Here is a 27,754-nt window from a genome sequence, read left to right as displayed (position 1 = left end):
TGTATGTCGAAAGGACCGTCTGCTGGATAGCACATTCCTAAAGGGTGTTGCCTGCACGTAGCCAAATTCAAAAAAGGAAGTCACGTAAGCAGTACAACCAGGAAGTGTGTCTGTAGCTTAGCTGTCTAGTGTTCACTAAGTCTCTGGTTTCAATAATAGCATGAGATACACATTACGCAGGTGTCAAGGCTGAGTGGTTAGCATGTCAGCCTCACAGCTCTAGAGTCCTGTGTTCAAATCGAGGTCTGTCCACCTGTGTGGAGTTTGCATGTTCTCCCCGGGCCTACGTGGGTTTTCTCCAGGTACTCCGGTTTCCTCCCACATTCCAAAACCATGCACGGTAGGTTGATTGGACACTCTAAATTGCCCTTAGGTATGAGTGTGAGTGTGAATGGTAGTCCATCTCCTTGTGCCCTGCCGGCCAGAAAATGAATGAATTACATTTTCACTCGGTGGATAGCAGTCGTGCGCACAGTCAGAGTTTGCTCAGGGAGTTACCTAGAATTTTTTATAAAAGTAAAATTTTGGGGGGAGTCCCAAAATGTTTAATTCTTCTTTGGCGCAACAGAAATGAATTGAAAATCAAGGCTTTAGAGAAAAATTCGACATCATTTGATTTCTTGTCACCAATGAATCATGTTTTGTTTATCCTTATTCAAAAGGAGATGTGCAGATGCGTCTCGGAGTCCTTGTGCCTTCTGTTTTGACTATACATAATGATGAGATTGTGAACATGGTTTGAAAAGTGTGACGTCACAATTGTGTAATCTACCCCTCCCTATTAGAGTTGGGACATCCATGTAATCAGGGCCTCCGAATGTGGATTGTGTCCAAGCTGTGTATTATCTGGTGTTTAGTGGAAGGTTGTTGTGAAATTTTTAAGGTGTCTTGATTTTGGTTCGGTGGTTAATCGTGCAATGTGAATCTGACTTGGAAGGATGTCGACACATGGGTTAAATTGTGTCAGAAAGTAGGAAGTACAAATCTTTAACAGTTTTAAAATAACTCTATTCTGAATTCCAAATCTGTATTAGGGTGGGTGTCCATGTGTGTGCCGTTGAATGATTTTTCATTGCTGTGGAAGTCTTTTTTTCAGTTTTCCTTCTAAAGGTGACGAGAAGAGCTGACACGTAAAACTAAAAATATCTCTAAATAACACTCCCACGCACATTGAAAATTGAGGTGCAACACACAAACACGCACACACCCATGTTTGCAAACATACACACACACACAAACAGAAGTGTCAGTAAAAAATTAGGGACCTGTGAAAAATTTGCCCTTTCCATCCCTGCACTGACAGACTTTTTTTCTGTTGCCCCTCATTATGGTGACATTTTTGAAACAACATTTTTCCACTCTGACTACCCCCTATATATATGGTGTGGATGGGGTGCTGGAGCCTATCCTAGCCAATTATGGGCACCAGGAAGGAAGGGGAGACGCTGCAAACGGCACATAATGAGGATCCACCTGGGATTGAACCCTCGAACCCAAAACTCTGAGGTGGCTGCGCTAACCACTCACTCACCCTATATATTTTTGTTTGGCCATATTCAGTAATTCCTCGAATATTGCAGTTAATGTAGACCAGTCATGGGTGCGATAATCGAAAAATCGCAAAGCACGGTCTCCCCTATCGTATAAGCAGCCTGCACGTATAAGCCGTACCCTTAAAATTGCCTTAAAGATGTTGAATTTAACAATATATATACATATACATATATATATATATGTATGTATATATATATATATATATATATATATATATATATATATATATATATATATATATATATATATGTATATATATATATATATATATATATATATATATATATGTATATATATATATATATATATATATATTTGCATTTACTAAAGTCCCACTAGGGCGGCCCAGTGACGCAAGGGGTTAGTGCGTCGGCCTCACAGCTCTGGGGTCCTGGGTTCAAATCCAGGTCATGTCCATCTGTGTGGAGTTTGCATCTTCTCCCCGGCTTACGTGGTTTTCTTCCGGGTACTCTGGTTTCCTCCCATATTCCAAAAACATGCATGGTAGGGTGATTGGACAGGCTAAACTGCTCCTAGGTATGGGTGTGAGTGTGCATGGTTGTCCGTGTTCTTGTTGTCCTCGTGGGAGGGAGGGCTTTGGGAGGGTGGGAGCGAGGGTATTTGCGTTTTTTGACGGAGGGAGATTTAGGGTTTTGGGAGCGAGGGAGGGTTTGGGGCAGCAGATCGGTTTTTGGGAGGGAGGGAGAGATGGGAGGGAGGGAGTTTGGGAGGGAAGGCGGGAGGGATGGAGGAAGGAAGGAATGAATGAGTAGAACTGAATGCAGTTATGAGGACACAAGAGGCTGTGGCACACTGGCTTAAACCTGAAAAAGAGTCAATGAGGAGGCAAGACAGGGAAAGAAAAACAGATACCAAGCCACCATGTTAGATCGGGAAACATGTCAGCCACACATAAGGCATAACTGCGACTCTTACTGCTTCTGTTGCCATGGCAATAGCGGACTGTCAGGCATCCTGAGCAGAGGATGATGGTTCAAATATCTACAGCTGTCACTTACTTTGAGAGGCAGAAATAAATTGGGCGTTGTTTATCTTTATATGCGCATTATATGCTTACACCTCATCTCATCTCATTTTTTGAACCGCTTTATCCTCACTAGGGTCGCGGGAGGTGCTGGAGCCTATCCCAGCCGACTTCGGGCCAGAGGCGGGGGACACGCTGAATTGGTGGCCAGCCAATTGCAGGGCGCAAGGAGACAAACAACCATCCAGGCTCACACATATCTAGGGGCAATTTAGAGTGTCCAATCAGCCTACCATGCATGTCTTTGGAATGTGGGAGGAAACCGGAGCACTCAGAAAAAACCCATGCAGGGCCCGGGGTGAAGATGCAAACTCCACACAGGTGGACCGACCTGGATTTGAACCCAGGTCCCCCACTGTGAGGACGCTAACCACTCTGTGCTTACACATTCAGTAAATTATTAAATCACAAAATATCCTTTCATGAGTCCTTTCAACGCACTGTGGAAGAGAAAGTTGATCTGGTTAAAAAGTTAATCCGTTCCATGACTAAGCTCGTGCAAAATGTATTTTCTCAGGAAGAAATTACTCAATTCCAGGTAATGTGTGCAAGGCTTCCAATGTTACCCCAAAATAATAATTACCATATTTTGTCACATATTAGCTGCCTCCACGGATAAGCCATACCCTTAAAATTCAACACCATTCAGCCGGTCCTACTGAGAGGGAAACTGGAAGAGGCTGGAGTAAGGAACCACCTAGCCGCAGGGATCATCGACTTCCTCACTGACAGACCACAATATGTGAGACTCCAGGACTGTACGTCTGATGTGGTAGCTTGCAGCACGGGGGCCCCACAAGGCACAGTGCTCTCTCCACTCCTCTTCTCCCTCTACACATCGGACTTTAAACATAATACAGACACCTGCCACCTCCAGAAGTTCTCTGACGACACCGCTATTGTTGGACGAGTGACGGACGGGAACGACCTAGAGTACAGGGGAGTCATCACAGCCTTTGTTGACTGGTGTAGGCAAAACCACCTCTACATCAACACCATTAAGACAAAGGAAATGGTCATTGATTTTCGGAGGAATCCTCAACAGACCACTCAGGTGAACATCCAGGGTACAGACATTGAAATCGTGGAGGATTTTAAGTACCTGGGTGTTCACCTCAACAACAAACTAGACTGGTCCACAAACATAGATGCCCTGTATAAAAGGGGCCAGAGCCGCCTCTACCTACTGAGGAGTCTACGGTCCTTTGGAGTGTGCAGGACACTGCTGAGGACTTTCTACGACACTGTGGTGGCATCTACAGTGTTTTATGCAGTGCTCTGTTGGGGATGCGGGAGCACGGAGAGGGACAGGAACAGGCTGAATAAGCTGGTCAGGAGGGCCAGCTCTCTTCTGGGCTGTCCTTTGGACTCTATAGAGGAAGTGGGAGAGCGGAGGATGCTGACCAGGATTATGTCCATCATGGACAGCACCTCCCACCCCCTGCATGAGTCTGTGGAGTCCCTCCGAAGCTCCTTTAGCAATAGACTGCGGCACCCTCATTGCAGGAAGGAGCGCTTCCGCAGACCCTTCCTTCCATCAGCTGTCAGGCGCTTTAACAAAAAAATGGCTGAGTGTTAAGACCTACCGTATGCATGCATGTACATTTATATGTATGTATGTATATATGTGCTAACCAACACGGTTATTTATTTATATATTTATTCATGTATTTATTCATTAACTTACTTATTACCTATCTATTTATGTCTAAAATGCCTTTCCGATTCTTGCATCCTCACCCTCTTGCTACTGTGACAACGAAATTTCCCGAATACGGGATGAATAAAGTTATCCAATCCAAAATTGCCTTAAAATCGTTGAATTTTACTATTTCCCTTGTATAAGACGGCCCCTAATTCATAATTTTCACCTCCATATTCATGGATTTAATAGGAGTACAAATGTGTTAATTGACCTGATCTATCGGATATTCCTTCATTTCTATGGGAAATGTTGATTTGAAATACGAGTAAATCGACATACGAGCTCAGTCCCGGAATGTATTAACCTCGTATCTCAAGGTATTACTGTAGTTTCTAGTTTTGATTGGCTATTTGGCATTCTGTATTCCTAAAAGCCGTTTAGTAGTAGTACTAGTAGTCAAAATTAGCTTTTTGGATGGGGATTGTGTCACATACAGCCCTGAGTGAGGAAGTGGAATGAATGCCTGTCACCGAGTACCAATTTCAATACACAAATTTAGTTGGATAAATTGAACTGATGTGCTTTGTACTTCTGCTGTATAGATGTGTGACAAACATACACTGAGCAAACCTGTTTCCGTTGTCGTCAGGTAAAGTTTAAGCTACGCCAACAAATGCGCCATCATTAAAGGCAGCGGGGAAAAGCCTTGTGTTAGTGTGCAATGTTCATTCCCAAAATCAGAGCATCCCATCCTCTTTCTGAAGTGGAAGGCTTCTGGCTTTCCTTAAAATTACCACACTTTGGTTTAAAATACCACATCACTTGGAGCAGATTAAGATTGTCATGAAGGTGAGGCAGCATGTTCTCCCCGGGCCTGTGTGGGTTTCCTCCGGGTAATCCGGTTTCCTCCCAAATTTCCAAAAAGATGCATGGTAGGCTGATTGGACACTCTAAATTGCCCCTAGGTATGGGTGTGAGTGTGCATGGTTGTCCGTCTCCTTGTGCCCTGCGATTGGCTGAGATGAGATGAGATGAGATGAAGGTGACGCGTACAGGCGTGAAAAGAGAGGATGGACCCAAGTGCAGGGAAACAGGGAGACACGGGGAGTGATGTATTCTTTAATAACGTAAACTTGTTTACAAAATAAAATCTTAAGTAAAACAAATCATGGTTCATAAAGTAACAGAGACACAATGAAAATAACGAATCCAAACTTACGGTGGGAAATACGGGGGCAAGGGGAGCAGTGGACGTGAACAAGCAGAATCGAAACAGGCATAAACAGGACTGGACATAGCATAACAGGACAGGTAAAAGCAGAGGGGTGACAAGGACACAGGGTTTAAATAGACAGACATCGGTTGACGAGACAATTAGAAATACCTGGGTCAAACGAGGGCAGTGAGCAGGAGTGACACAGCTGGTGAAACTGATGGGTATGTAATCACATGGACAGGTCACACAATGGAAAACGTCCCAAATAAAAAAAATAACATAAAAAATCCAACTCACGTCCACCTGTGTGGAGTTTGCATGTTCTCCCCGGGCCTGCGTGGGTTTCCTCCGGGTACTCCTGTTTCCTCCCACATTCTAAAAACATGCATGGTAGGCTGATTGGACACTCTAAATTGCCCCTAGGTATGGTTGTGAGTGTGCATGGTTGTCCGTCTCCTTGTGCCCTGCGATCGGCTGGCCACCAATTCAGGGTGTCCCCTGCCTCTGGCCCGAAGTCAGCTGGGATAGGCTTCAGCACCCCCCGCAACACTAATGAGGATGAAGAGTTAGAGTTCTCCATTAACTGAAATTCTACAGAATCCTACGTTTATTTAAACATTTTGTAAAAATTTGAGCCCTGAGCTTATAATGAGGGGCAGTTAAAGTATCCATCTAGTGTTGAAGCATAGATGAGAATTGTAATAAAATGTAACTTTTTGCGCGAGCTATATTGAAAGATATTTTCATAATTTGCTGGGAACAAATAAAAGCAAGGCCACAGATTGGCCCCACGCCTTAGTTTGGACACCACTGCTCCAAACCAAAGCATTCCCTAATTTGGTTGGAAGCTATTTTTAAACCTGAATACTTTTGGTTGTTTTTATATATTATCTACTACACTTGGGGCGGCCCGGTTGATTAGCGGTTAGCGCGTCGGACTCACAGTGGGGGACCGGGGTTCAAATCCAGGTTGGTCCACCTTTGTAGAGTTTGCATGTTCTCCCCGGGCCTGCGTGGGTTTTCTCCGGGTACTCCGGTTTACTGCCACATTCTAAAGACATGCATGGTAGGCTGATTGAACACTCTACATTCCCCTTAGGTATGAGTGTGAGCGTTAACGATTGTTTGTCTCCTTGTGCCCTGCGATTGGCTGGCCACCAATTCTGGCCCGAAGTCAGCTGGGATAGAAGATCCAGCACCCCCTGAGACCCTAGTGAGGATAAAGTGGTTCAGAAAATGAGATGAGAGATATACTACACTTGAACGCTGATATAACGTGTGGAGAAGAAGCACAGAAAATACCAACTTCTTTTTATGCTTGGTGCAACTGCCGCATTTTAGCCGGGAACTACATCTGTGATGTGACTGCAGACACTGATGGGGAAATCACCCACCGGCGCTGCATTGCTGCTGTCTTCATTCACTCGGCACAGCGTTACTGAATAGGAAATCAGCTTTTCCTGAAAAATGCTACATATATATAGTCTATCATAATAATGGGGGAAAACGATTATAATTATAATTCCTGACAGCGTCAGAGAGAGGGGGGCGTGTGAGAGAGACTTTTCTGACGACACATCAACTATCGTCAACCTGTGGATAAGGCAGCCCCCTCCCCCTCACACTTTCGACGGACCCATGGAGTGGGGTGGAGAGTGGGGGGGTTATCAAATGCTCCCAGAAAGTTGAAGCGTCGTGCGCCATACCCGCTTCGTGAATGGCCCCATTATGGACGATATACCATTGCAAAGAGTCAAAACCCGGCGGAGAAAGAGTCAGTGCCCGGCCTGTGCACCATTGGACGCCATCGTGTGCGAGGACGAGTTCAACAGCCAGGAACTGGAATCTCTCTTCCAGAACTACAACCTGAAGCTGGAACAGACGGCCACCTTGAAAGCGCTCGGGGTTCTCATTGTCGCCGCGTCATCGCTGTTCCTTGCGGAGCTGTTCTCCAATCCGCGTCTTACCCTCTCCAAGGGCTCCAACCCTGTGCACTGTGTGATTTTCCTCTCGCTTTTTATCGTCACTAATGTCAAATACCTGCAAGTGACGCAGCTGCAGCAAACTGCCAAGCTCGCTTTGCTCTTCAGCTTCACCTTCGCGCTGCTCTGCTGCCCGTTCCCGCTGGCCCTGAGCACGTCGGAGGCGGAGGGCGCCCCGGCACCCGAGCAAGGCGTGTGGCAGCTCATGCTGGTCACCCTGGTGGCTTACATGCTGCTACCAGTGCGGACTCTGCTGGCCGTGCTATTCGGCGTCATGCTGGCTGCGTCCCACTTTATTGTCATCTCGACGTCGATCACCAGGAAGACACAAGAACTGTGGAGACCGGTACGTGCTCCACCTGTCGCCCACACAACCGCCCACCAATCTACGTGCGCTATTTTGCATTCACTTCTACAGTATACCGTATTTTACTCGCATCTAAGACACCCCGCGTATAAGCCGCACATTCAAGATTGCCTTAAGATCATTGAATTTTACAATTTCTTGCATATAACCTCCATATCCATGAATTTAATAGGGAATACAAATGTGTTACTTTGAAGGGAAAATCTTAAGAAAAATCGAGCGTGGTATTTCTGAGATACAGTGGTACCTCGGGATACCAGCTTAATTCGTTCCGGGACTCAGCTCATATGTCGATATTCTCGTAACTCGAATGAACGTTTCCCATTGAAATGAACTATAAACAAATTAATTTGTTCCAACCCTCTGAAAAAACACCAAAAACAGGATATTGGATTGGAAAAAAATGTTGTATTTCTTCTAATCGCCATCTATCAACAAAGTAACACAAAACTAGTGGTTTAATCTTACTAAAATGTTTTTAATAAACCTAAAATTTGACCGATTTCGCAGAGGGTAGAGAGAGGGACATAGAGGGGGGGGGGGGGGGGGGGTTGGTTGATTTGGGGGTAGGGGTTTAGCAGGGGAGACTTTTTGCACCGGTGAATCGTAATATTACAAACAAATTTAAATGAACTTGGATTATGATGCAGACACACTCAAAAATAAGTTTGATCTAAGCTTACACTAAACTTAATTCTAATTTTGTTTTACATTTTTATACCTTCTCCTGGCCGGGTTGGCGCTTTGCCCCGCCTCCACCCTCACTTTCACTATCGCTGTTTGCTGTTGTATTCCCTTCAAAATATTCCGAAAATGATGCACACAAATGTCCTCACAATAGGATAACGCACGACCATGTGCCAACGAGAAGTAGTCTTGAATTAGCGATCGCTCCGCCAACGGGAGCTAACAGGCTAAGGGGGGTAAAAAACACTGAAAAAATGCAACGCTCCGCCCAGTGCTCGCAGAGACATTACAAAGAGGGAGTTGCGACCAGAGACATTACACGAGGGAGTTGCGGGAGAGAGCCAGTGCCCCTGTTTTTCTTTTGAGCAGCCAACGAGAAGTAATATATACTCCTCGTATTAGCGATCGCGCTGAGTGACGGAAAAAAAACACTGAAAAAATTGCAACGCTCCGCCCAGTGCTCGTAGATATCTGTTATATACGAAAGAGATGCGGCAAAAAAGACGCTACAATGATAAACAGCATCTCATGTCTTGGCCACCTGGCTTTCCCGTACCTCGGAATTTTTCTCGTATCGAGAGATAATTATTTGCTAGAAATTTTAATCGTATCTCGAAATGCTCGTTTGTCGGGGTGCTCGTGTGTCGAGGTACCACTGTACTTAATGAATCAAAAGCACATTATTAAGGTCAATATAATAATGAAGTTAGGAATCCATCCAGTATTGGTTGTTTTCTTCCTGCAAAACAGAAAATAACCAACAAATAGTAAATGTTACTTTGCCAAAGTCTACTGGTGAAAAAGAGTATAGCAAGTCTTGTGCACATATAAGCCATACCCTTGATTCAGTCATAATTTTTTTGAGTTACAAATGCAGCTTATATGCGAGAAAACACGGTACCCCCACTGTCAGGTTTGAACTTGTAATGTAGCCACCTAATGGTGTAGAGCAGGGGTGGGCATTTATTTTTTCTAGGGGGCCACATGAGAAACTGAAAATATTGCGGAGGACCAGACCAAAACATGTCAAAAATTCCTGTGCATTGAACGTGTTGCTACCAGTTTTCGTGTTGCATCATTATGCACGTGAAGAAAACAATGACTTCAAAATAAAAGCAATGCCAGTTTAGTCCATGCATGAGGTAAAATTAGAAATCACGTTTATTTTGTAATTTCCAATCAACCTTACGCTGGCCGGCCGGTCTCAACCGACCAAAAGGGTACTTGGCCGTTTGGTTGCCGGACTTTTGGTTGCCGGACTTTTGGTCGCCGGACTTTTGGTCGCCGGACGTTTGGTCGCCCGGAAGGTTATTGATAATTACCATTTAAAATTGTTGCTCAAATTCCCTAAATACAAACTGTGAATTATTATTTAGTCATACTTAATGCCTTATTAATTATTAGGCTAAAGAAAAGCTCCAAATTTCCCGTAATTTTATTGTGTTTTTTTGGAGAACTTGTTTAGATCCTGACTGACGTCCCTTCCTAAGGGGACAACTCATGTGGTACACGGTCGATTGGTCGCCGGTCTTTTGGTCACCGGTCTTTTGGTCGCGGTCTTTAGGTCGCCCAGAAGTTTGGTCGTCGTCTTTTGGGTCGCCGGTCTTTTTTGTCGACAGTCTTTTTGTCGATTTTTGGTCGCCTGATCGGCTGCTGCCCTATACTGTCGATTTATTAAAAAGCAAATTCACAGATGATGTTGTTATTGAAGCAGTCCAATGAACCTTCATTCTCTCTGGGAGAACTTGCAATGTTGAAATACTTTAGATTAGATGGTCATTTTTATCAAACAAATAAAAGTATTAGTATACTTTTAGTTAGACAGTATTTAGATCGTTTCAACAGTATTTAGACTCTAAATACTGTTGAAAGGATCTAAATATCTAATATCAAAATATCAATAAGAGCACTCATTTAACACATCAATAAGAGCACTCATTTAATAGTCATAGGCGTCCAATGAACCTTCATTCTCTCTGGGAGAACTTGCAATGTTGAAATACTTTAGATTAGATCAGGGGTCTCAAACTTGCGGCCCGCGGGCCAACTGCGGCCCTCGGGACGATAATTTGCGGCCCCCGTCTTAATATGAAAGATTAATGTTCGTGCGGCCCGGAAAATTGATATGAATGACACTTGTGTTCGGAGCAATGTTCCCTCTAAGCTGCGCGCGTGCGCAATTGCGCACTACTCTCGTCTTCTCTGCGCAGTAGCAATCATATGGCGCGCAATAAAAAAAAAAATCGAATTTTTTTTTTTTTTTTTACCCCTTTCCCCATGATGGCGCCGTTTAAGTGGCAGTCAGTGGCAGTAGCTCTGTCCACTCATGTTTTTCGTGTTTTACAGCATGTTTTACATGAAAAATTAGAGGGAACATTGACATGCACCTGCTTGTGGCAGGTGTGATACTGGTGTGCCCATAGCGAGCAATGATGATGTCGTGACCGGATGATTCGCCTAAAGACGTTTCGCCGACGGCCGTTTGACAGACGGACAGGTCGTACTAGTATTTGTTAGTTCAATGATTAAATACAAATAATAGTATTTGTATTTAATCATTAAACGCTGTTTTCAGCTGGATTTGACCGAATTTGAGAGCATTTTGAGCCGTTTGGCGAATGGACGTCTATAGACGTTTTTTTGCCTCCATCGCGATATCATCCAGTATTTGTATTTAATCATTAAATGCTGTTTTAGGATGGATTTGACCCGATTGCTGTCATTTTACGGCTCGGTTCTGCTACATCTGCCTGCCCAAGAGTGCTTATTCCCGGACTGCCATGCCCGCCCAAGAGTGCTTATTCCCGGGCTGCCATTGATGGTAGACGAACATTGATTTTTACTATAATTTGGACAACACCGGCGGCGGGCCAGATTAAAAATCCTAACGGGCCGTATATGGCCCGCGGGCCGAGGTTGAAAAACTTGTACACACACGATCCGGCGGGGCGAGCGCGCAAATCCCGTTTCGGCGAAACCTCCATTCGGCCGAATGAACGTTCGGTGGAACGTCCATTCGGCGACCTGCCCGTCTGTCAAACGTCCGTCGGCGAAACGTCTTTAGGCGAATCATCCGAGTACCGATGATGTCGCTCACACTGGTACTCAGTGCGCTCAGGGAGGTTGTCTTTCTGCTCAGACCAACAAAAAAATAGAGGGAACTTTGGTTCGGAGCTGAATGAACCAATCACGGTGAGGTATACGGCTCTGGAGGGCGGGACATCGGCCGGGCGGTCCAGTGCCTCGCTCACTCACTCATTCATTCCTCCAATCAGCTGGGCGGAGGAAAAGCCGTGAGGCCGATCACTCCTCCGCTGCTCTCAGCATAGAACTGAATGAGGCGCTATGATCCGTGATCCAGCCTGTGTCAGTGTCTGTAGCCATCTCCGCGATTGAAACGGAGAGCGAAAGTGCACATGCGCCACAAACCCGCGCGACTGAATGTGAAAGATCAACCCGAGACTCATTCCAAGTGGAAAAACATATTACAGAGCCCCAGAGATGTCTCTTTCAAAGCCTGCCGTGAAGAGAAAGGTCGGTGATGAGCACAGACAGTTTCAAGAAAAGTGGGGAGTGCAATATTTCTTTGTTGAACACAGGGGCACCCCGACGTGTCTCAATTACACTGAAAAAGTTGCGGTGCACAAGGAATACAATTTGAAACGTAATTGTACTACGAGACATGCTGAGGAGTACGAAACATACCAGGGAGATCAGAGAGCCAACCAGGTTGCCAGTCTTAAAACACATCTTCTGAGGCAACAGGATTTCTTCAAGAAGGCTACCAAAGACAGTAATGCAGCAGTCAAAGCTAGCTACGCCGTTTGTGAGTTGATTGATCCTGTGCTAAGTGATCCCAAATGGCTCATGGACTTGGCTTTTCTTGTTGATATCACACATGAGCTTAATGTACTGAACAAGAAGCTACAAGGCCAGGGGCAACTTGTCAGTGCTGCCTCTGACAACGTGAGAGCATTCTGCACTAAACTTGTGTTATGGAAAGCCCAGCTCTCTCAGCCAAACCTTTGCCATTTCCCAGCATGCAAGGCTCTCGTGGATGCAGGCACACCATTCAGTGGTGAGAAGTATGTTGAGGCCATTTCGAAGCTACAGGAGGAATTTGATCACAGATTTGCAGACTTCAAGACACACAAAGCCACATTTCAAATTTTTGCGGACCCCTTCTCCTTTGATGTGCAAGATGCCCCTCCTGAGCTTCAAATGGAGCTCATTGACCTGCAGTGCAACTCTGCACTCAAAGCCAAGTTCAGGGAGGTGAGTAGAGAAGCAGACAAGCTTGGGCAATTTTTGAGAGAGTTGAGCCCCAGCTTCCCTGAACTTTCCCGAAGGTTCAAGCGGACCATGTGCCTTTTTGGGAGCACATACTTGTGTGAGAAGCTCTTCTCCACCTTGAACTTCAATAAGTCCAAGTACAGGTCCAGACTTACTGATGAGCATCTTCAAGCTCTACTGAGGGTCTCCACTGCTTCCTCCCTCAAGCCAAATGTGACTATGTGAGAAGAAGCGCTGCCAGGTCTCTAGCAGCAAGGAGTAGGCAAGAGAAGCCGTGTTCAGAATATTTCATGTTCAATGTTCCATTCAAGTTCAGAAAGTTAAAGGTTAAAGAGCTGTTAATACAGACATTTGAAACGGAATAAAAATAATTCATTTTCTCTACTTAGCCAGCCAGTGTATATCTACTGTATGCTCATTAGTATTATTTGGTTTTGTATTACTGATTGATTTATTTTTTATTCATCTTTAAGTTAATTTATTTAATTCATTATTTTTTGTTAAAAAATAAAGATATTTGATAACGTTGGAATGTTTTATCAGTGCTTTTCTTGTGGAAATCCTGATGCGGCCCAGTCTCACCCAGACTCGGCCTCTAGCGGCCCCCAGGTAAATTGAGTTCGAGACCCCTGGATTAGATGGTCATTTTTATCAAACATCAAAATATCAATAAGAGCACTCATTTAACACATCGGCTGCTGCCATCGACTGTCATAGGCGTCCAATGAACCTTCATTCTCTCTGGGAGAATGAATGGGAGAATCTCTCTTAAGGTAGAAAAAATGGTTAAGAATGCCCAGAAAAGTGTTCCAAAAGCGGAGTAATAGTTTTTAAAACAGCATTTAATGATTAAATACAAATACTGGTACTTTTCAGACATTAATTGGGGGTGATTTTCACGGGGGAAGGACAGCTATAAACCTTGGCGCGACCAAATGCGACGACCATTTGCGAAAGGGTCTAAATTTCAATAAAATGGGGTAAAATACGCACTTATTGATGAAATACAAATACCGCAGCTTATCAGACATGACTACCGGGCTCTGGGGGTGATTTTCCCGGGGGAAAGACAGCTATAAACCTCGGCGCGACCAAATGCGACGACCATTTGCGAAAGGACCTAAATTTCACTAAAACGGGGTAAAATATGCACTTATTGATGAAATACAAATACCGGAGCTTATCAGACATGACTACCGGGCTCTGGGGGGTGATTTTCCCGGGGGAAAGACAGCGATAAACGTTGGCGCGACCAAATGCGACGATATGCGACCATTCGCAAAAGTGCCAAAAATGCACTAAAATGCGGTAAAATCAGCACTTAGTGATGAAAAACAAATACTGGAGCTAAAATGACAGTCAATGGCAGCAGCTGATGTGTTAAATTAGTGCTCTTATTTCTCCCAGAGAGAATGAAGGTTCATTGGACGCCTATGACAGTCGATGGCAGCAGCCGATGTGTTAAATGAGTGCTCTTATTGATATTTTGATATTAGATATTTAGATCGTTTCAACAGTATTTAGATCGTTTCAACAGTATTTAGATCGTTTCAACAGTATTTAGATCGTTTCAACAGTATTTAGATCGTTTCAACAGTATTTAGATCGTTTCAACAGTATTTAGATCGTTTCAACAGTATTTAGATCGTTTCAACAGTATTTAGATCGTTTCAACAGTATTTAGATCGTTTCAACAGTATTTAGATCGTTTCAACAGTATTTAGATCGTTTCAACAGTATTTAGAGTCTAAATACTGTTGAAACGATCTAAATACTGTCTAACTAAAAGTATACTAATATTTTTATTTGTTTGATAAAAATGACCATCTAATCTAAAGTATTTCAAAATTGCAAGTTCTCCTAGAGAGAATGAAGGTTGATTGGACTGCTTCAATTAAAACACCATCTGTGAATTTGCTTTTTAATAAGTCGACAGTAGATGGCCGCAGCCGATCAGGCGACCAAAAGGCGACAAAAAAGACCGGCGACAAAAAAGACCGGCGACCCAAAAGACGACGACCAAACTTCCGGGCGACCTAAAGACCGCGACCTAAAGACCGCGACCAAAAGACCGGTGACCAAAAGACCGGCGACCAATCGACCGCACACGACTCATGTACATACAAACTCTTATACACTCACACGTCCGCTCAGTGAAACTGCTCAGGGCCATTGTTGGCTTTTATTGATGCGTAGACCGTGTTGTTTTACCTTGTTTTGTCGCCGGACTTTTGGTCGCCGGTTGTTTGGGTCCGGGCGAACAAACGTCTGGGACCAAACGTCCGCGACCAAACGTCCGGCGACCAAAAGTCCGGCGACCAAAAGTCCGGCGACCAAACGTCTGGTCACGGACCAAAAGGCTGTACAATGTCCAGGTCTGGTGTAGAGGTTCACTTGCCTGACTTCAGTGAGGGAAGGCGCGGGCTCTTTTTGCACGGCGACACGCTCGTAACATAACATAAACAAGTTTAAATGAACTTGGATTATGATGCAGACACACTTAAAAATAAGTTTAATCCAACTTTAAACTAAACTTAATTCTAATTTAGTTTTAAAATTTGACCAGTGTGAATGGTCTTTTGTTTCTCTGTGTGCCCTATTAGTAATTGACTAGGGTGTAGTCTCCCAAAGTCGGCTGGTATAAGCTCCAGCAACCACCCCAACCCTTACGAGGATGTGCTGTATGGAAGATGAATGAATTAACTTTTAATGTTGTGTGGGAAAGGAGCTATTCCTGCACAGTGCTGATAACACGCAGGGTTGACAACAAAATGTTAAACAGTAACCAACCTAAACATGATATTTGATGTAGGAAATCAAACTTTAATTTTGACAACGTTGGCACCTGGTGAAGGAAAAATATAAAAAATAAATAAAACATTTAAAATAACCACAAAATAAAACACAATGAATCATTCAATGCCACCTCGTGGTGTAGAGGTTCACTCGCCTGACTTCAGTGTGGGAAGGCGCGGGCTCTTTTTGCACGGCGACACGCTCGTAACATAACATAAACAAGTTTAAATGAACTTGGATTATGATGCAGACACACTTAAAAATAAGTTTAATCCAACTTTAAACTAAACTTAATTCTAATTTAGTTTTAAAATTTGATACCTTTCTTCTCCCGGCCGGGTTGGCTCTATTTGCCCCGCCTCCACTCTGACTTTCACATGCAACCTAGATGTTTGCTTTTGTATTCCCTTCAAAATATTCCCAAAATGATGCACACAAATGTCCTCACCAACGAGAAGTAGTATATACGCCACTGACTAACGGGAAGAAAAACACTGAAAAAAATGCAGCGCTCCGCCCAGTGCTCGCAGAGACATTACATGAGGGCGTTGCGACCAGAGAGACATTACAGGAGGGAGTTGCGGGGAGAGAGACAGTGCCCATGATGTTCTTATGAGCAGCCTCTCGCGTCCGCTGTCTGCTCGTATACCAAAATTTTACTCGTATCTCAAATTGCTCGTATGTTGGGGCACTCGTATGTCGGGGCACTCGTATGTCGAGGTACCACTGTAACACCAATTATAGCAATAGCAAACCCAAAAAAACTATATTTGATATTATCTGTATTGATTTTTTTTTTTATTTATGCTTTACAACACGTGTCAAACCGATTCTGCCGATCCAGTCCCGACATTTTAACCAACCAGGTGTCTTCTAAAATAAGTAGCACCTGACTTTAATTAACTGATTACACTTGCAAAAGGTATCCTCTTGTTGAGTTGGAATGAAAACCTGCACCCACTGCGGCCCTTTGAGGACCGGCTTGACACCCCTGCTTTACAATGATGATTTCTAATCTTCCATCATTTTTTTTCTTGATGGTTTTATTTCACAGATAAAGCCTTTTTTTACAATATTTTAATGTTAGAATTATAATTTTATATTATTCATCCTCTCAAAATTTTGTAGACTACAGTTGTACCTCCACTTACAAAATTAATCGGTTCCAGAACCTTTTTCGTAACTTGAAAATTTCTTAAGTAGAGGTGTACTTTATATGTAAATTCTCGAATTTGTTCCACGGTCCTCACACAACTACCAACTAAACACTTTAAAATTGGTCAAAGCAGGGCCTGGAAAATATTAATTTTTGTCTTTGAAATATATATGTCTCGCAAAATAAATATATTTTAATTTAGGCCGCAGAAAATAAATATATTTAAATTTTCGACGTAGAAATCCACAATTGAAAATTATTGCAATACATCTCTAAATCCAGTTTTTAATATTTTGCAAGTTTTTGAGTTCTGGCATTGAGGGGGCGCACTGTCTAGAACTGGCTCCGGGGCACAAAATTCCTCGGTACGCCACTGTAAGGAATTAATCAAAATATATTTCAATAATTGGGTGAAAATTATATTGGCACTTAGCGTGAGAAAATTGTTATTATTTTTTTAATGGGAAAAATAGATTTAAACCCCAAAAATTAAATTTTGATGACCACTGGGACTACAACCCTGAAGTTCCCATCCAAAATCAAAAAGAAAATTGCGTTTTTTGGGTTCGGGGTCATAGATTTTTATGAAAAAATAGAAAACTATGGGGAACCTTCCGAAGGATGATACGATACGAGAGACTAACTTGCGATCCCAAAATGGAGTCTCACCATCGCTTTGTTCTTCTTGGACATGTTGAGTCAATGTTGAGTACGTAATAACGTTCGCAATTAGTGGTGCGTAGCTCAAAGCGTGCGGTCAACGTGGGGAAATGCATGAGCCAATCAACTGGCTCTAAGTGTGCCAACCAATAATTAGCCGCATAGTGATCACGGGGATTACGCATGCACGTCCAATACTGGCGTGTGCGCAGGTGTGTGCACTGTGCACAGCGCACACAGCATTTGACCTTGAATGCATGGAGAAATGTGAGCAATGTGCATGCAGGTGTGTTTTTTGCGCGCATGCATTTGCGAATTTCTCGCACGCTACGGAAAAAGGCAGAGGAAAATTATTGGGAATAATTTTGGTTCGGCGACCAATAATTGATAATTTTTCACCATAAACATAAATGTATTTACATCGTGAAAGCCCATTGAAAACATATTTATGGCAATATACTGCAATATTTTTTGTTGGAATAATGATTAATACCCTTAAATCATTATTAGTAATATTTAATTAAAATTGGAAGACATCTTTCAACATAACTGGTTGCAACTTGCAAGGAGCCACACTCAGAACGCGTCTTCGTTCCTGAGCATTTCTGACGTGCAGTCCCCTCTTCTCTGTATTTAGTCGCACATAACTGAAAACATTTCAATGTAATTTGATTCAAAACAATTGCCATCATTAGATTGAAACCAAAACACCTGCGTAAGAATTTGCAGTATAAGCATAATAATTTCTTTATAAGGTAAACTGCCGGCGTCCCAGACAAAACAATTTATGAGTCCTTCGTAGATCATTGCGAACTTGCATCTGGGTGCCTGGGTTGCGAGGTCTATCTCCCAGTAACAGTCCTTGAGGTGTTATGTCAACAAGCTGGAGCCAGCAGGGTGACCTCGAGTTTGTCCCAGTCTCAAATTAAAGACACTCTTATACAAAAGTAATTAAAATGTATCTATAAAAATCTAAAATATCTATAATATCATCATGAATTAATTCATAGCCTTATTACTTATTAAAAATGCTTACAACACATAGAAACATTGCATAATAAAACCAACATTTCCCTCCTTTTATTATATGTTTGTTATTCATTTTATGGCAAATCCAAGATGAGAGGGATATCTCCGTTGGCTGTTTTAATTTTACCCGCTTATGCTCGGCAGGTCTGAAAAGCAGAAAACAAAATCATTTTCGCCCAATTCATCCTTGGAATTACCATGCTCCTGAAATTCACTGCTCCCCTCAGTACGTTTCATCAGCAGAGGATATAATTCATGCAATTTGGAATTTGTAGGGGCAATCGCAGTGGTTATAAGTCGGCCTATCAAGGATCTTAAGCAGGGAATAACACAACACCTACATAATGTCAAAATCGTAGCAAAAATTGCTACGGAAAATGCCACAAATTAGGCCAAATCATTATTAGTACGAAGGCCTTATCCCACAAATCTGTCAAGCGGATAATAATTCTACTCCAGGATGCTTTTTCATCTTGCGGTTTAGGGTCTTCAGGCCATCGTTGGCCCTGGTGTGGGACCCAGTGGGGGACGTGTTGTTGAGTGCAACATTTTCAAACATAGCATACGCCCCCTGCTCCTTCAAGAAGCATTTCAACCGCTGCACGATCCTGGAACGCCATCAGACTAGTGGCTTTCAGTTGTTCCTTTATCGCCACAAATCCCTGTTCAGTATCATCTCCAAGGTTTTGGACATTGTAATGCAGGTAATTTATCACATTTTTGTTTTGGGGTACTTAAAAGAAAAATAAACTCCCAACCTGCTGCGACCTGATTAGCCAACTTATACTCATCTGGTACGCCCCGGGGATGCCAATCGCATCAATGTATGTTGGATCTCCCTCTCTCCATACCGATTGATGCCGTTGGGAGGGACCCACCATCATACTGGATTTCAGCCAATTGTATCTCCTCCACTGTAGATGGAAAAACAGACACTGGTAAAAGCAGTGACCCCAAGGCACAAAGTCCTGCCGCGTTTCAGCAGGAGTCGTATAATTTATTTCCACCCCACCACCATCATAGGTCAGAACGTGGTATCAGGGTGTAGTTGGTTTTAGGACGTGGGCACACCACGTCTCATTTATCGCCTCCAGCTTCAGACCATGCCCTGTAAAGTTTAAGCAGGTAAAATGATCAAACACAACATGTGTTCAAAAATTAGCTCTGTCCTTTGCTCTTGGAACAGGGTATACATTATTTCAATTCTCACACTTTGGCTTACATCTTCTCCTTTACACAATCAGGGGTAATTTGAGCGGGTACTACTCTTAAGAGAGATCGGCCCCCTACATGTTATACAGGTTTGATTTATAATAGCTGCATTTTCCATCAACAATAACCAATTATTTCTTACTGCCTCTCGTTTGGGAACTCCCCTGTTGCGGAAATGAATTCATCATCTCTGGTCATCTCAGATTTAAATTTTACTATGGCGGATCCGGGTGTTTCCATCTCTGACGATTTTCTTACCGTCTCCATAGACATGGTCATTGTTGTTGAGACAGAAATGTAGAATTTTGTAAAAAGGGTCTTCTCCACCTGCCCATGGACTTAGGAAAAACATCAGACAAGGATCCACAAGTTAATTTGTCAGTCTGAATAATGATTTGTAATGCCCCCGCCGTATGGGTTAATTTTATCAAAGGCCTGATGGTTTTTCGTGTGTCATCCAAGCTTGCCAATCTAGACCAGTTTCTGCAACAAGGTTTCCCCAATCTGTTTTAGGACTGTTATGTACCACACATATTCTCTATAAAATCCATATGTATCCTTTGAAATGGATATGTAGCTTTTGTAGCTTGACATAAGGGGGAATCGCCCGTGTTTTGGCCATATATCTGCATATAGATTGAATCTATAATCTCCCCCTTTTTTGAGGCATGAAATTTACCATGACTCAAAATGGCAGCCCTCCTAGATTAGTCTTTTGTTTTTGTTTAGCCCTCCAGGTTCCCAAATTTCCCATTGCAGAAATCAAAAAATTTCATTTGGCGAAATTATTTTCCCTTCTTTTTTCTTCTGTCCTACTCTGCCACCGCCGTCCTCGAAAGGCTTATCAGCGATTTCAGAAATCTTCCACCTTGATATTAGAAAATTGATATATCTTGGTGGCTAGCCAATTAAAACACAAAAGACAGACACTCATCCACGCTCACACTCATAATCAAGGAATTTAGAGTGCTCCCCCAATCATCCATAATTTTGGTTTGTTGGAGTAAAACTGGAGTACCCGAAGAAAACCTACAAATTTGTTTTTTTTGAGGACACCAGGAATACTCCACACTCCGGAAGGTCTGGATCCACCCCGCATTAGTAGATCCTCGAACCGCAAGGTTGATGCCTGAAGAAACTAGGTAATTAATGTATTAGATTCACGTGCCACATATCTAAAAATAGAAATTTGTTCAATTGCCACCACCCCTTACCCCAGTCAGTCAGCATGTGGACTGCCATGCGAGTGGCTGAGATTAACTATCTATTCGCCAATAATGCAATAACGGAAAAGTTGTGACACATTGAAACACACACACACACCCTTTAAGTATTTTAACCGTTTGTAAAAACTTTATCTCCATGTTCTGCATTAAGTTACGCCCCCTTTCAATGCTATCGAATTTCGCCCATTCTAGTCAACCCATCTAACTTAAAGCTCAAAGGTTGATATTTTATAATTTAGAGATGTTATTATTTAAAGATAGACATTATTACATCACTTGTTTCACACCATGAAAGGCCCCACCCGAATTTGTTGTAGATATTTCCTTTTATCCCTTTATTGTTATTGCCAATCGTTATCACCGTAACATTTAGGTGTATTAACCCCATAATTGCAATGCAGTACGTTTTGGCTAAATTCTTAATTTGTATGCCCCTAAAGCAATAGACAGTAACGTCCCAATAGTCATCAATATGACCTATACCAAACTATATTTCCTCCTTCAGGCCAAACAGGGAATGTCTTTTGTGCACTTAAAAACACTCCATGTTTCTTCTAGGGAAACTATGCCTATCCTAAATCAATTATCTTATCTACCCCAGCCAGGTTCAATATACCTAATAATTTGGATGAATGCCATGAATTTTCTCATGCCATTTCTGCATTAAGTTCATGTCTGATCTCTTTAATAACCAAATAACTCTTAATACCTAAGACATAATTTGCAAATCACCCCATACTATGTTTACTTAAGATAATAGCTAGTTCCTATAGCTCTCGGTTACCACAATAAAAATCTACAATAATTAAATGAGAGAAATCAACCTTTTACTAGGCATTTCCTAATTACAATTTGCAATGTTTAATAAAGGACCCACAAATCGTCACCAATGTGCCATAATATTGTAAAAAAAAATTCCATTCATTTTTCTTTAACCAGCCAATCTCCTATATTAAAGTATTTTGAACAATTCAACCATTCAAAAACAGTATTAATATCGTTTTATCCTTCAAAACTAGCTCTCTTCAATTAATAACTAATAATTAACAGACTAACTCAACTACAAATAATCTCTGGCATTTTACAGCCAGTACAAGCCATCTTTAATACATTTAACGGTGTCTAAAAAATGTACACATGACTGTGTTCCTTATGTCTTTAATCTTGGTCTAATTTTCTCAGTAACAGTGAGTGGGACTACTATTGCTGCCACGCCATCGCGAAGCTTTTTTGATTACTGAGCTTTAGATCACAACTTCAACAATCAGCTTTGGAGTTGATTGTGCGTGCATGAGCTTGGTAGCATTAGCTTGTTAGCAAAAGTTTTCCGCTCCTACGTAACGGACCTTTCAACTTCCAAATGCCCGCGACTACAAGATCTAAAATGAACAGACCTCCAAGTTCATCTGCTGCACCTACCTGCTCATGTAAGTGCAGTCCCTGGGAGGATCGCTTTGTAGATCTCCAGAAAAAGTATGACCAGCTGCAGCAAGCTATCGCAGAGATACACATCAGGCTGGATGAGATATCAAAGGCGAGCTCTGTTTGTATAGCCACGACGCAGAGTCTGCCTGTTGCCCCCTGCACGGGTGCGGAACAGTCAGCAAATTGCCATAGTCCAATAAAGAAAAGGAAGGCAAAAAAGACCAAACAGGCTCCGAAGCAATCTTCAGCCGCGGAGTTTAGCGCTGGCGAGGCGCCAGATCATGACGATGACTACGTGTCAGCCTGCCTAGACACCGCAGGTGGCAGTGATGTCATCGGTAGGCAAAGCTGTGAGCCTGAAACTCAAGCCCCTGCAAATTCAACTGCTTTCGTGAGATCCAGTAAAGAGGCAGTGTCGGAACGCGAGAGGAGTGTGATAATCTATGGTGTTCCCGAGTCGCCCGAACTCCCAGCTGTGGGCAGCGCGATGAAAGATCGCGAGTTGGCCATATATTGTATCAAGTCGGTCCTGGAGACACTGGCACCCGGGGCATCTCTCTCACTCGGAAGATCGGTGAGGCTTGGACGCGAGCCACCATCCTCTGCTGACGCGCGCCCCCGTCCATTAAAGATGACTCTTGGCACTCCATCTGAAGTCGAGACCTTCTTAACAAGCGCCAAGAAAATCCAATGGCCTGATCTCGAACTGGATTTTCGGAAGGAGTACTCTTTGAGGGAGAGGATTCGTTGGCGCAACCTTGTAGCAGAGCTGGCAGCGAGGCGGCAGAAGGGCGAAAGAGGTCTGTGCATCCGCAACGGCCAACTAGCCCTGACAAGCTACATCCACCCGCCACTGAAGGTGACCACAGAGACTCAAAACAACTGGGTGACGGTGAGGGAACAAGGGATGGCGGTGGTCCACCCCTAGTCATCATCTACACCAACGCGTGCAGTTTGATCGCAAAGTTCAGTGACCTCTTCAGTATTGTATCAGGATTCAAGCCTGATTTGATCGTCATTACTGAAACTTGGCTAAGCTCTGAAGTGCACGACGCTGAGATAAACCTGATGGGCTACATCCCCTTCCGGTGCGACAGGCGAGACAGACGTGGTGGTGGAGTTATCATCTATGCTAAGGGCGAGCTAAAGCCCTCCCTTTGTCCTCTCCCTCCCGCTGCTCAACAGACCGACTTCTTTGAGGTTGTGCGATGCAATGTAACTGTGGGCGGAGTCTGTCTGCCTATCTTGGGAGTCTACCGATCTCCGCAAGCTACCGCCGAAGACGACAACCACGTAATCAGTGCAATTCGCTCGGTCTCATCACACCAGGACTGCCTTATTGTTGGTGACTTCAACGCACCATCAATAGACTGGAGCGATGTCGTCTGCTCATCAGCCGACCGGTTCGACCAGGCACTCCTCGACACAGTTGATAACTGCTTTTTAACACAGCATGTTGCAGCTCCGACACGCTTCCGCAGTAACCAACGCCCGTCTCTTCTGGACCTGGTACTCACGTGCTACCCGTCGTCGGTATCGTCTCTCAGCATCCTCCCGCCGCTCTCCATGTCTGACCATGCGGTGCTCAAGTTCAACTGGCACGCAACAATTCCGGCCTTACAGAGCGTGATGCTTCCGAAGAGAAGGTTTGCTACCCTGAATCATCACGCACTGGAGGAGGCTTCCGAGGCTGTTGACTGGGCTTCCTTCATGGAGATCACTTCAGTCGGCGAGCTGTGGGCATTGTTGAAACAATCCATACTCCGGGTGACTGAGCGCTCAGTACCATTGTCGATGCCACGGCACCAGAAGCACAAACCCTGGGCGACGCAAAAGGTGAAGCGGGAACGGACTCTCAGAGACGTTGCTTGGCGCGAATTCCAGGAACGAGGCACGGCAGCTGCATATGAGGTCTATAAGCAGCAACGAAATAGGGCAGTGTTCACTGAAAGGCAAGAGCGGAGCAAGTATGAGCTGAGGTTGGCGCAGTCATCTCGTGCAAACCCCAAGCGCTTCTTCGCCCATGTTCAAGCCAACAAACGTCTGCACAATCAAGTGGTTAAACTCAGGGATGCTGATGGAGTCGGTGTCACGGATGCAGAGGGGCAAAGCTCTCTTTTTGCTAGGGTGTTCGCAGGCATTTACAAAGCCGATGATGGGCGACCAGCACCCCCATTTGCTCGGGATGTTCCCCCAATGCCTGCAGTTGCCATTACACCTCCTGAAGTCTACCGAGCCTTGATGTGTCTGGACGCCACTAAAAGCCATGGTCCGGATGGTATTCACCCGAGGGTCCTCCAGGCACTCGCTCCGACCATAGCACTTCCCCTCGCATATCTCTTCACACTGTCCTTGCAATCAGGTGAAGTTCCCGAAGACTGGAGACGGGCCGTCATCTGCCCTATCTACAAGAAAGGAGACCGAGAGGACCCGTTGAATTACCGACCGGTCTCCCTCACTTCAGTAATCTGCAAAATGTTAGAATCAATTATCAAAACGTCCATGATGGCCCATCTCCAGATCACAGCGGCGATCGCCGATAGTCAGCATGGATTCGTGTCCAACAGATCCTGCCTCACCAACTTGCTGATGATGGAGGAATGGGTCACTCAATTAATGGACGATCGACAAATTGCCGACCTGGTCTTCCTGGACTTCGCCAAGGCGTTTGACTCGGTCAACCATCGCTTGCTACTCCGCAAGTTGGAAGCGTATGCGATTCACCCAGCGGTCGTGAGGTGGATTGATGCGTTTTTGGCTGGCCGCACCTTTCAGGTACAAGTCAACGGCATACTTTCAGAGACTCAAAACGCCCCCAGCGGTGTCCCCCAAGGCTCCGTTCTTGGACCACTGCTGTTCGTGGTGTTTGTAAACGACCTGCCAGAGCACATCTCCCAGCGGGTTCTCCTCTTCGCCGATGATGTGAAGCTCGTTGCTCCCCGGAGCGACTACGAGGACCTGCGTAGGTGCCTTCATCATGTGTGGAGTTGGTCGAACCTGTGGGACCTGCGGCTCAATATCACGAAATGCAGTCATCTGGCTATTGGGGCTCCTCCTGATTCACCTCTTGACTTTGAACCGGGACGCCTGGAACTGGAACGAACTCAACGGTGCAAAGATCTGGGCATCATTGTCGACGACACGTTCAAACCAACGGCCCAATGCATCCAAGCAGCCAACAAAGCTCGCGGAGTTCTGTTCCTAATGTTCCGGTCCTTTGCCGTCATCACAGCAGACATCTTCCTTCCGTTGTATGTTTCCCTGGTGAGGCCCATTCTCGAGTATGGGATCCAAGCCGCATCACCGTACCTCGCCAAGGACATCCAGCATCTGGAGCGGGTCCAGAGGCTTGCAACGAGGATGGTCCGCGGCCTCAGGCTATTGTCCTACGAGGAAAGATGCCAGCGACTCAACCTGCCGACCCTTGAGGCTAGGCGTCTGCGAGGGGACCTAATACTGGCCTACAACATCCTCCACGGCATCTACAGCGTGCCCCGCGACCTCTTCTTCACGCCCGCACCTGATCGGGGTCTGAGGGGTCATCCGTGGAAGCTGTACCCTCGCGGGTTCCGGTTGAATCAGCGGAAGGCGGCTTTTTCAGTGCGCATCGCCGGTCCTTGGAACCGGCTTCCGCAGGGTGTGGTCGAGAAGCCGACGGTCGCCCAGTTCAAGCGGGCTCTGGATGACTTTTTGGCCGTGAACCAGTGACTACACCGCGTTTGTTGCACATTTCTTGTGTCTTGTTACATGGCCCTTAGCCTAGTGCTTTTTTTTTGCCAAATAAATTGAATTGAAAAAAAAAAAAAGAGCCCTTTGAACTTCACAAAACAAAAAAATAAAATAATAATAATTGCATTATTCCCAATTCCAAAGCTTTTATTAAATCAATCTTTGCCAAACAGATTTTCTATCACCTCGAAAGACATTTCTGATTAAATCCAAAGAATAAGTGCGAAGGTCATTGCGGAAACCCTGCTGCTTTTATTATGAAGTGTTTAACGGAAGCGCGCTCTCAGCCGCTAACTGTGACTTTCACGAATGCTGCGAAGCAGCTTATCAATGTTGACATTCCTAAGCGACCTCTTTTTCTTTCTGCGCACAATGTTTCGCCTTTTTGATTTGGAAAAACCTGTATTTGTTTATTCCTAGTGACATTGTCCATGCAGTTTTTGATATAGGAGAGTACAGCGTCCGTATAGTCCTGGAGGTTGTCGTGTTCAAAGAGTTCCCACTTGGTGCGGAAAAAACAGTCCTGCAGCTGAGAAAGGGCATCCTCGGGCCAAGTTTTTATTGTCTTTATTTGTGGCCTTGTTAGCCTCCGGAATGGAGTGTATGCTGGGGTGAGGGCTAGACAGAGGTGATCTGATCCAGCTAGGTGAGGGAGGGAAGTGGCTTTGTAAGCATGTTTAATGTTAGAATAAACATGGTCAAGAGTTTTGTCTCCCCTCGTGTGACATTTTACGTATTGGATAAACTTAGGTAGAACAGTCTTTAAACATGCTCTGTTGAAGTCACCAGCAACAATACAGACTCCATCGGGATGGTCAAGCTGTTGTTTGTTTACAGCCATTAGCAGGAGGTTTAATGCCGTGTTGACGTTAGCATCAGGAGGAATATAGACCGCCGTTACTATGACGACAGTTAGCTCTCTCGGTAGATAGTAGGGCCTACATCGTACTGCCAATAGCTCTAAGTCCGGGGAACAGTGAGTGTCAATGATCCTACTGTCACCACACCATTCATTATGTATGAACAAGCAAAGTCCTCCTCCTCTGCTTTTGCCTGTTAGTTCCTTTGAACGATCGTTCCGAAAAAGCGTTCGGCTAGCTAGCGAAACCGCAGCGTCCGGGATTTGCTGGTGTAGCCACGTTTCCGTGATGAGGATAATGTTACAGTTCTTAACAAAGCTGTTGGTGGCAATTCGAAGTTCCAACTCGTCCATTTTGTGGGTGATGGATTTGGCGTTGGTCAAAAAGATACTCGGGAGCGGTGCTCGGTGTAGTTGTTGACTTAGCTTAGCAGCAAGGCCCGCCCGACATCCGCGCTTTTGCCTCCTTTCTCTCCGCCGCCTTCGCCTCCTTCGACGTGCTTTGAGTGGGCTGACTATCCACGGAGATCCCGGAGGTCTCGAGATGCCCTCGGGGATATCGTAGGTTCGTTGGTAGTTCGTTGTGACATCGGATATATCGCATCTCCTTCCGATAGCAATTAAGTCGTGGCGACTGTAGGAAAAGTTTGCCTCGCAGATGTTGGTAAATAACGATAGGATTGAGAAAAGAATACACCAAACTGGAGAGCCAAAAGCCGCTGCATCCGTGTGCGCCGCCATTTTTATGGCTAAAAAAAAACAGTAGGATTAAAACTATTGTTCTCAACTCGTACCACAGTAGGATTAAAGGACAAAAGACCTTTTGTTCATTGTAATTGAGTTGAGAACAATAGTTTTAATCCTACTGTGGTA

The 27,754-nt window shown here is 44.3% G+C and overlaps 1 protein-coding gene and 1 long non-coding RNA gene across 15 annotated transcripts in view; one reads left to right on the top strand and one right to left on the bottom strand.

Moving 5' to 3' along the window:
• The window catches only part of LOC144069317 (uncharacterized), a 37,682-nt gene extending 29,856 nt beyond the window's left edge, over positions 1-7,826 (bottom strand). Inside the window, exon 1 of the long non-coding RNA XR_013298443.1 lies at positions 7,501-7,826. This is a non-coding gene — a long non-coding RNA (uncharacterized LOC144069317). The remainder of the gene's footprint in view (positions 1-7,500) is intronic.
• The window catches only part of adcy1a (adenylate cyclase 1a), a 151,915-nt gene continuing 131,051 nt past the window's right edge, over positions 6,891-27,754 (top strand). For 2 of the 14 annotated variants that reach the window (XR_013298441.1, XR_013298442.1), the window contains exon 1: positions 6,891-7,788. Coding sequence is in view for 11 of the 14 variants with exons in the window: in XM_077594574.1 (XP_077450700.1) it covers positions 7,189-7,788 (600 nt within the window). In the remaining 3 variants the exon portion in view is untranslated. The remainder of the gene's footprint in view (positions 7,789-27,754) is intronic. The other 12 variants (XR_013298440.1, XM_077594574.1, XM_077594570.1 and 9 more) reach the window with 9 other exon arrangements.

The sequence above is a fragment of the Stigmatopora argus genome, chromosome 24 (assembly GCF_051989625.1).
Source record: "Stigmatopora argus isolate UIUO_Sarg chromosome 24, RoL_Sarg_1.0, whole genome shotgun sequence".
Classification (NCBI taxonomy): domain Eukaryota; kingdom Metazoa; phylum Chordata; class Actinopteri; order Syngnathiformes; family Syngnathidae; genus Stigmatopora; species Stigmatopora argus.
This window is presented reverse-complemented; position numbering and strand designations above follow the sequence as displayed.